This window comes from Dermacentor silvarum, chromosome 10 (assembly GCF_013339745.2).
Source record: "Dermacentor silvarum isolate Dsil-2018 chromosome 10, BIME_Dsil_1.4, whole genome shotgun sequence".
Taxonomy (NCBI): domain Eukaryota; kingdom Metazoa; phylum Arthropoda; class Arachnida; order Ixodida; family Ixodidae; genus Dermacentor; species Dermacentor silvarum.
In genome coordinates this window covers 150,984,260-150,994,760 of record NC_051163.1, presented here as the reverse complement: position 1 = coordinate 150,994,760, position 10,501 = coordinate 150,984,260, and the positions used below count along the sequence as shown (strand labels likewise).

The 10,501-nt window shown below is 46.2% G+C and overlaps 1 protein-coding gene across 4 annotated transcripts; it reads right to left on the bottom strand.

Moving 5' to 3' along the window:
* Positions 1 to 228: 228 nt before the first annotated feature.
* Positions 229 to 10,295, bottom strand: LOC119466213 (uncharacterized). Of its 4 annotated transcripts, none has more exons than XR_007464110.1 (6): positions 9,376 to 10,295; positions 9,068 to 9,270; positions 8,699 to 8,858; positions 2,836 to 2,970; positions 2,057 to 2,421; positions 229 to 555 (listed from the first exon to the last, which is right to left on the bottom strand). XR_007464110.1 is itself a non-coding variant. In XM_049657722.1 (5 exons), exons 2-5 carry the CDS (start codon positions 9,224 to 9,226, stop codon positions 2,411 to 2,413), a joined length of 465 nt encoding a protein of 154 aa, XP_049513679.1. In that variant the 5' UTR covers positions 9,227 to 9,270; positions 9,376 to 10,295; the 3' UTR covers positions 1,545 to 2,410. The 4 variants fall into 4 exon arrangements, 2 of the variants coding, with proteins under 2 accessions (XP_049513679.1, XP_049513680.1); XR_005195058.2 differs by having other exon boundaries at positions 229 to 570; positions 2,071 to 2,421; XM_049657722.1 differs by lacking the exon at positions 229 to 555 and having other exon boundaries at positions 1,545 to 2,421.
* Between the last annotated feature and the right edge of the window lie 206 nt (positions 10,296 to 10,501).

Genomic DNA, 10,501 nt, shown 5'->3' with positions numbered 1-10,501 from the left:
TGCTAATATGGGATGTCCGAGGGATATCTATTTTTTAAATTTGACTGGACGTACCATGCCGGTACCAGATGTGGTCTTCAACCTCTTCGATCAGTGCCATGTTCAATGTTCTTGCAGCATTTATATGCATTTTTACTGCAATATTAAATGCTACAACACACAAAAGAATTAAGGCATTGATCCTGAAGGAGACCTATCATACTGGTGCACAGCTAGGAAAGGATAATGTTACAGCTTTCGTTTTTATTCACAGTGAAGCAAAAACAAGCAAGAAACAGTGGGCTTTGGTCTTGTGTTATCACAGTACAACAGCTCCTGTATTCACAGAACAAGCACTGCAAAGCCTTTCTCCAATGCTTAAGCCCAATAGCCTGCAAGTGGATGTAGTGTCCCCAGCTCTAGTGCATCAGAAAAAAACCTCGAAATGTCGGGGTGATCAGCAGATCAACTCAAATCTTTAAACATTTTCTAAGAAAGTATACTTTAGTAAACCTAACACAAAGACAACACCAACTACTAAAAGTATACAACTGCAAAGCACGATATGATGAGAAACTTGCCTCTTGCCACCTGAAACAATAAATAAGGGCACTTTCATTCACAGAAACATAATGCCATGAATCTGTCATAGCCGTTATTCTCGAAAAGCACAACAATACCCGTACAAGTGGACATGGGTAATGTTTAATAGCTTCTACATATGCAAATAAACCTCTAATGCAACTTTATTAAAAGATGAGTGTATAAGACACCTAAAACATTTAAAGACATTAAATTCCAACATAAACACAAGGAGATCTGTTGCATCAACCAGATTACAAAGTGAGTGCATAAAACACATCTAAAAGTTCAGTTTTATGATTTCAAATTAAAAACCACCAAGAAAAACAAGCATAGCTGGGACATGTGGACCAAGCCCACCATTAGCTTACAGATTCCGACTAGATTGCACTAAATATATGTACTGCAAAGCACGATATGATGAGAGACTTGTTTCTTGCCACCAGAAACAATACATAAGGGCACTTTCATTCGCAGAAACATAATGCCATGAATCTGTCACAGCCGTTATTCTCGACAAGCACAACAATATCCGTACAAATGGACATGGCTAAAATTCAATGGCTTCTACATATACAAAAAACCACTAACCCATCTAAAAGATGAGTGCATGAGACACCTAAAACATTTAAAGACAATAAATTCCAACATAAACACAAGGAGCACTGTTGCATCAACCCGATTACCAAGTGAGTGCATAAAACATCTAAAAGTTCAGTTTTATGACATCAAATTAAAAAACACCAAGAAAAAAAAAGCATAGCTGGGACATGTGGACCAAGCCCACCATTAGCTTACAGATTCCGACTAGATTGCACTAAATATATACAGCGTGTCCCACGTAACTTTAGCCAAACATTTAAAATATGCAAATGCCACCTAGCTCCACAGAACCAAGGTAATGTTGTTTGCTGTCGCTTGGGGATAATCCGATTATTTTTTGCATTACATATAATTGCATAATAAGTCTTAATTAGTTAATTAATCAACTTCTGAAATATTAAAATTAGATGAAAAGTGTCAATGAGAAAACTGTAGAGCAACATGAAAAACTCCCGATACAGCTTTCTGTTGCTCAATACGTGCTACATAAAAGTGTTTTTCCGTGCGTGAAAGAAGCCCGCGAATGCATGTAAAATTGCCGCGCGACTGGCCGCTCGAGGCACGTTGCGTGTATTCGTGGGCTTCTTTCACGCTCAGAAAAACTTTTATGTAGCACGTATTGAGCAACAGAAGGCTGTATCGGGAGTTTTTCATATTGCTCTACTGTTTTCTCATTGACACTCTTCGTCTAATTTTATTATTTCAGAAGTTGATTAATTAAGACTTATTATGCAATTATGTGGAATTCAAAAAATAATCTGAGTATCCCCAAGCGATGGCAAACAACATTACCTTGGTTCTGTCCAGCTACGTGGCATTTGAATATTTTAAAAGTTTGGCTAAAGTTACGTGGGACACCCTGTATACTCCTAAGCACGATATGATGAAAGACTTTTTTCTTGCCACCAGAAACAATACATAAGGGCACTTTCATTCACAGAAACATACCATCAATCTGTCACAGCCGTTATTCACGCCAAGCACAACAATATCCATACAAATGGTCATGGCTAAATTCAATGGCTTCTACATACACAAATAAACCTCTAAAGCACCTAAAAGATGAGTGCATGAGACATACATGTAAAACATTTAGAGTGAATAAATTCAAACATAAAGACCACAAGCTCTGCAGCATCACAACCCTATGACAAAGTGAGAGCATAAAACATCTAGAAGTTCAATCTGCTGCCATCAATATCCCCAGAACGACCAGGGAATCGGAAGCTGGGCCGTGGCGAAAGTTTCAGTCCGTATCTGAAACAGCAAACATGGCATGACAAAGACGATTGTCAGAAGCTACTTGTGAAATGGGATTTTTATAGGCATCTACTGTGTAACATCTCACTAGCATGGTTTTAGTCGGCTGCAAAGTGGGAATATACATTTCTACACAACTAAGAACAAGGACAAACGCGTGGACAAGGGCAGCAACAAAGATGGTAAAACAAGTAAGGAACTTTGGGGCCTCTCTTCCGAGCTAGTTTGTGCAGTGACAGGAGCCTGGCTGAAGAAATACAAAGAGTATAAAGGTAGGTCAAGCTCAACACAGATTTCACCATATTGACTGCTTAGAACACTTACACATTAGGAATACGGGCACAAAATACACTGTTGTATGTTGTGCACTGTTCAGGATTTTACATGATGCGACAATGTGAATTCCATTACCTGCTGCTTGCTCAAGTTGTCCTTGCTTTGACTTCTGAAACTTGGTGGCAAGGCGCTCGGGGGCATGCCGGAGCCACGATTTGATAGAGGCCTCAACGTCAGCAGCAGTTGCGTTTGGCGCTTTGCGAGCAGCATCTGAAATTTACAAGATTCCTTAAATCATCTCCGCAATAACAGTTGTCTTGGTGAAAATACAAATTTCAAGAGTCATAAACAGTCTGCGGAGCCTACAGAAAATTGAGAAATAAATTACTGCCTACTCGAAGTCCTTCCACACATTATAAATTTGTTATATTGAATAGAGTTGGGCACATCAGTTACACTTGCTTTTTCAAATGATAATGAGGCAGAACGCCGGCCAAAACGATCAAATGATTGCTTTGCATTTTTTATTTAGGGTGCTATTTCAATCACCTCACACTGCCTTGCACTGAAAGCCTCCACAGTGATCTTACACTTTATTTATGCCCTTCGCTTTTTACCAGACAAAATATAATATTGTTACGGTGAGGAAAACAGACAAGGTCGAGGAAGGAGAAGAGGACGAAGTGGCAACAGCCTCTCTGTGTTCTCAGCTGCTGTCTATCTCCTGTAAATACATTCTGTAAATAGTTTATACCCGTGACATTTTGGTGAGAGGTGCGGGGTACGCGTCTTCGCCACGGAGCTCCGGAGCGTACGTCTCACTCAGCCCGAGAACATGCATTCAGCGGCAGGCACCGCGTCTGCAGCTGCATCGCCGACTACGCAGACCCAGTACGTTGCTCTACCTCAGCCGCAAGACCCCGGCAAGTTCAACGGCCTCAATGGTGTTGACGTAGAAGAATGTTTAAAGATGTACGAGCGCGTCTGCAAGGTGAACAGGTGGGATCCTACCATAATGCTGGCCAATGTCGTGTTCTACCTCGATGGAACACCGCGAACGTGGTATTATACACACGAGGAAGAGCTCACCAGCTGGGAGTTGTTTAAAGAGAAGCTGTCCGACGTTTTTGGCAATCCGACCGGTCGACAGCTAGCCGCCAAGCAACAACTCGCCACGCGTGCCCAAACTACTACCGAGTCGTACGTCTCCTACATTCAGGACGTCCTCGCCCTCTATCATAAAATCGACACGTCAATGCCAGAGGAGGACAAGGTTGGCCACATTATCAAGGGTATCGCGGACGACGCATTCAACCTTCTGGTCTTCAGAAACTTATCCACCGTCGACGCCATCATGAAGGAATGCCGCCGTTTCGAGCAGGCGAAGAGCCGCCGTATACATAATCAGTTTACACGGCTTCCAAATACTGCAGCGACCTCTTCTTGCACCGACATAACCGACCAATCTAGCGTGCCACCACCAAGTGAAAACGTGACCCGCATTGTGCGCCGCGAACTCGAAGCTCCGTTTCCTGTCTCGCCTCAACCGACGTCTTGGACCAACACTGCTGAGACGATATCGCTGATTCAATCCGTGGTTCGCCAGGAAATTGCTAATATGGGTCTCCCCAGCGCCTGCTCCTTGAGTCGTCCTGACCCCGGCCCTGCCCCTATGCCTCGGTCCTATCGCGCTCCACCCTCCAGTGCCCGTTATCCCTACAGTGCCCGGAATCCATCGGACTGGCGTATACCTGATGTGGCGTATACCTGATGCCGATCTGTTTCTGCTGCGGCCGAATCGGTCACGTTTCCCGTCACTGCCGTAGCCGTTGGTCGTCCCCGCCTCGAAACACGTTCTGGAATACAAGTTCGCCCCGCAGTTCTTCACCCCGTCGCTTCTACGACGCTTCCGACGCCGCTACCTCTCCTCGCCGCTATACTCGCTCGCCCTCGCCTCAACGTCGCCAGCCACGTCCGCCCCAGTTTCACCGCTCGCCCTCGCCGACCTACCCAGGACCATCCCAGCCGGAAAACTAGGCAATGCGGCACCTCGGGGTAGTGCTGCAATGTCGAATACGCCGCAAAATCCTCCTTTGACGCTGTTTACGAAACGTAACCTTCTCGACGTCCACGTTGATGGCACACCCGTCACAGCACTCATAGATACCGGAGCACAGATATCGATTATGACCAGCCGCCTTCGCCGCCATTTAAGGAAAATTGTTACGCCTGCCGTTACTCGGGTCGTACGAATCGCCGACGGCAGCATCGTGGCCGTGGTCGGATTGTGTACTGCACGCGTGAGCATTTCCGGCCGCCATACTGTCGTACTTTTCACTGTGCTTGACCAATGCCCCCATGACCTCATACTAGGCCTCGACTTCCTCTCTGCCCATTCAGCGCTCATCGATTGTTCTTCAAGTACTGTGCGTCTTGACCTGCCTCTGCTGGACGACCCTACAACACCTCACGAAATTCGCCTGAGACCGACTGATTTTGTTCCCGTTCCACCACAGGCCTTGCAATACATCGAAATGGCGCCATCTATGCCAGTTCCCGATGGTGATTACATCTCCGCTCCAATAACTGCCATCGTTCTCAGCCATAACGTTACTGTCCCGCATACAATACTGAGAGTCAAAGAAAATCGCACCTATCTCCCTGTGGTGAATTTCGGGCTTACGAAGCAAATTCTGCCTAAAGATATTACCCTGGCTACAATCATTGCTTTAGAAGTTCACTGCGTTGAAACTTTTGCCGTCGACACGTCCTGTGAACCTTTCCGGTCTACCAATTGTACTGACCACGACATTACGAAAATGATCGCCCCAGGTCTTACGTCTGTGGAGGCTGAACAGCTCTGCAGTTTATTGCTTTCGTTCAAGGATATATTCGACCTAAACAACCGTCCCTTAGGCCAAACGTCTCTTGTCAAACACCGTATACATACAGGCGATAATCCTCCCATCCATCGGCGACCCTACCGAGTTTCAGCTTCGGAGCGCCAAGTCATCAAAACGGAAGTGGACAAGATGCTCGCGAAAGACATCATTGAGCCATCGTCAAGTCCCTGGGCGTCACCTGTTCTGCTAGTAAAGAAGGACGGCACGTGGAGATTCTGCGTCGACTACCGGCACCTCAACCGCATCACGACGAAAGACGTCTACCCGCTACCTCGTATAGATGACGCCCTTGATTGCCTATACGGGGCACAGTATTTTTCATCCATCGACCTACGGTCCGGATATTGGCAAATCGCTGTGGATGATCTCGATCGTGAAAAGACCGCCTTTATACCGCCTGATGGTCCTTACCACTTCAAAGTTATGCCTTTTGGGCTCTGCAACGCTCCGGCTACCTTTGAGCGTATGATGGACTCATTACTCCAAGGATTCAAGTGGTCGACTTGCCTCTGCTACCTAGATGATGCTATTGTGTTCTCGCCCACTTTCAGCACACACCTTGAGCGCCTTTCAGCTGTACTTGCTGTTTTTCGCAAGGCCGGTCCGCAGCTCAACTCGAAGAAATGTAACTTCGGCCACCGTGAAATTACAGTCCTTGGCCATGTCGTCAATGCGTCTGGCATCCGACCGGACCCGGAGAAAATTCAAGCCGTGAAAGATTTTGCTGTCCCACAGTCCGAAAAAGATGTGCGCAGTTTCGTGGGTCTTTGCTCCTACTTCCGTCGCTTTGTTAAAGATTTCGCCACCATAGCACGCCCTCTGACGGATCTTCTGAAGAAAAATGTGCCGTTTTCATGGGGAGACTCTAAGGCCGCCGCCTTTTCTAGCCTTACCACCATACTCACCAACCCGCCGATTCTAGGACACTTCGATGCGTCAGCCCCTACAGAGGTGCGCACCGATGCCAGTGGCCACGGCGTCGGTGCCGTCTTGGCACAAGTTCAGCACGGCCGTGAACGTGTTATCGCGTACGCTAGCCGTCTTTTGTCACCTGCGGAGCGGAATTACTCTATTACCGAGCGCGAATGTTTGGCACTTGTGTGGGCAGTAGCAAAATTCCGCCCCTATTTATACGGCAGGCCCTTTTCTGTTGTAACGGACCACCACGCCCTCTGTTGGCTTTCCTCCTTAAAAGATCCCACAGGGAGGGTAGGACGATGGGCATTGCGGCTACAGGAGTATTCCTATTCTGTGGTGTACAAGTCTGGTTGCCTACACAATGACGCTGACTGCTTGTCCCGTTACCCTGTACCCATGCCCGCCAACGCCGACACGGATGCTTCCGCAAGTGTTCTCTCCATTTCCCAGCTTTTGGACATGGCGCACGAGCAACGCCATGACGCTACCTTGAGGACCCTCATTGACCGAGTGCAATCTGCTCCCACTGATCCATCGTTACGGTGGTTCGTCCTCAAAGACGGGATATTGTACCGCCGCAATTTTCACCCTGACGGTCCTCCCCTTCTATTTGTCGTTCCCCAACACCTCCGCTTAACCGTGCTTCAGGAGCTGCATGATGCACCTACTGCCGGACACCTTGGGGTTGCCCGCACTTACGACCGCGTGCGCCGCCGCTTCTACTGGCCCGGCCTCCCGCGCTCCGTACGGCGATACGTAGCTGCTTACAAGTCCTGCCAACAACGGAAAAAGCCAGCAGTGCTTCCTGCCGGGTACTTACAGCCGATCGAGATTCCAACTGAGCCATTCTTCCGCGTGGGTTTGGATCTCCTTGGCCCTTTTCCTGAGTCCAGCTCCGGCAACAGGTGGATCGCTGTGGCTACTGATTACGCGACGCGCTACGCCATCACTCGAGCGCTTCCCACGAGCTGCGCAACTGACGTGGCCGATTTACTACTCCGGGATATCATTTTAGTCCATGGCGCCCCGCGACAGCTCCTTACCGACCGTGGCCGCACTTACCTCTCCCAAGTCATCGCCGATATCCTACGCTCCTGTTCTACCAAGCACAAACTCGCTACGTCCTATCATCCCCAGACCAACGGCCTTACTGAGCGACTTAATCGGACCATCACTGACATGCTATCCAAATACGTCTCACCCAACCACAAGGACTGGGATATTGCGCTACCCTATGTCACGTTCGCCTATAATTCTTCACGCCACGATACTGCTGGGTATTCCCCCTTTTACTTGCTCTTCGGTCGTGACCCTGTATTACCATTGGATGCTTCGCTCCCCTTGGTACGGAACTCACAGACCGAGTATGCCCGCGATGCCATCGCCCACGCTGACCATGCGCGCCAGCTTGCCCGTACTCGTTTGTTGGCATCACAGGAAACTCAAAAGCACACTTACAATTGCCGCCATCGTGAGACCTACTTTGCACCAGGCTCTCTCGTACTCCTTTGGTCTCCTTGCCGACGTGTGGGGCTCTCTGAGAAACTCCTTCTGTGCTACAAAGGTCCTTACCGCGTTGTACGTCAAGTGACCAATGTCACCTATGAGATCATCCCAGTGACATCCGTCGTGCCAACCGGTTCCACATCACCCGACATCGTACACGTCTCTCGGCTTAAACCCTATTATGCCCTTCCCGATGGCCCCATCTGAAGCACCGGGACGGTGCTTTTTCCGCCGGGGGTTGTGTTAAGGTGAGGAAAACAGACAAGGTCGACGAAGCAGAAGAGGACGAAGTGGCAACAGCCTCTCTGTGTTCTCAGCTGCTGTCTATATCCTGTAAATACATTCTGTAAATAGTTTATACCCGTGACAATATTTAAAGTTTTTAGCTTCTAAAGCTAAGGCTGGACCTATCGAGTGTTAGCAAATTGTTGATTTTTTACCATGTAGGCTTCTTTAGCCAACATTAAAATTTAAGTGCACAGTGAAATTGCAGCATCCTTGCAGTGCTGAAATATGCAACCAATAGCAATAGTGATAACTGACACTGCAAACTTACAAAATAGATAAACGGGCAGCACTTAAAAAAACAGACCAATGAGCAGGTTTTCGTTTTTCCTGAGGAAGGCTAATTCTGTGTAAAACACAAAAGTAAGATGTATTATACAGCACACCTGTTATGGCTTTAGCAATCTTCAAGGCAGAGAAGCTCAGTTTTCCTTTTCGACCCATCCAGGAAAATTGCGCCGCACCCTCGTCTGTGATGCAGTATGACAAGATTCTTTTTGTTGCCCAGTAGGCATATTTCCCACCGAGCTGTGCCAACTCATGAACCTGTGTACAAAAGAGAAAAAATTCTATTCAACAAAGAAACTTGTTGGATGATGTGAATGTTTTAAAATACGAAAAGTAGTACTAAGTCATAAAGCAAGTAAGCAATGTACGAAAAACCCATGACATTCTTGATATTGCAAAACAGCAGTGTTTCAACACCTTGAATATTCATTATGAGTTTGATGAACTGAAAAAAAAACATAACTTACCAGGATCCTAAATTTTCCAGCATCGAGCTTGTTGTCAAACTCTTGTAGTTCTTCAAGACTGCTTAGCGGATGGCCTAAGAGCTCTGCGCATTCGGTGACTGAAGAAGTAGGAAGTATATCGCACAACTTGTTCAGGGTGTCCGCTTGTTGTTCCAGCATGAAGCGAAGCGTGTTCAGCAGTCGTAGTACATGCCGCTGGAAGTCTGAAAAATATCGTAAATAAACGCTATTAAAGCTTAGTAGGGCTCAAGAACATTTTAAGCAAACCATTTTACTGAAAACTGCATTCATATCTTTCAGGTGCGTACACTTCTCTACACAACAATCATGAGGCGAGTTTTGTGGCCGTTCTTGCGCTGTCTGTTCACCTGAAAAGCACAATTTCAATTGATTAGTAGTTTGGAGTAACTGGCTAATGATTTATTTAACTTTGACCTCCCTTATCTGGCACATACCTGCATCAACATAGTGGTTATCAGACGTACCTTGTGACGAGTTCGTCTCTAACAACTGGGTCCCTGCAGTGTCGAAAAAAGAGAGCAGTGAGCCAAAAGAGCCACTCCACTTGTTGGAAATTCTGATGTGCAACAGATAGTGAAAAAGAGCCTAGCAGAGCAAAGAAAATTACCGATAGCAAAGGTTTACTAGTTTAATTATAAAACCGAATTATGGAGGTTAACATATTTTGGTTCATCCACTTGCTTCTACAATGCTTGAGAAATCATCTATGCATGGCTCTTAAGAAGCTTTACAGCTATCTGTGGTCCTAACCTATAGGTTAGAACGACAGAAAGTTGCTAAATTCGTTAAACACAAAAAATAATAAATACGCATGTAAATCGTAATTTTTTAAAGAGACAGCTGTATATGTGTGAGAATACCTGCTGTGCCTTTGTCTCCCTGGCCAAATGTGGGCAGACTTGTTGCTTCACTCGAGGTTATTCCTTGAAAGCAATACCTGTAGTCTATCACGTAATAATTCCTATTAGCATTAATCGCAGCCATACACTGGCCGTGGAGCGCAGTATACTCCTATATAAAACAAACTTACAAAAGCTCCAGTATTTATACTGAACTTCAAAGCTACAATTCCACAGTTCACTGTTTCAGGATGAATTTCTTTTGTAGCAATCTGCTACAATTGCATGAATGTCACAATTCTATTCATGCTATACTCCATGATAAACATTTATGGCAAGTGAGTAAATGCCAGAGGGGCAACTAGAAAAGTTTCGGTGTACATGCAAGTGTGTACCTTGTTCACACTTGTCAAAAACAAGTGCTGACTAGACATTCAATGTGAAATTATGAGAAAGCATTCCAAGTGTTGCATCTATTTTACTGTGAATTTGGCAGTGCACTACTAAAAAACAGGGGAGAGCGAGACGGACGAAGCGCTTCGTCCCATCTCGTCCTTCTTGTGTGTTTCAACCG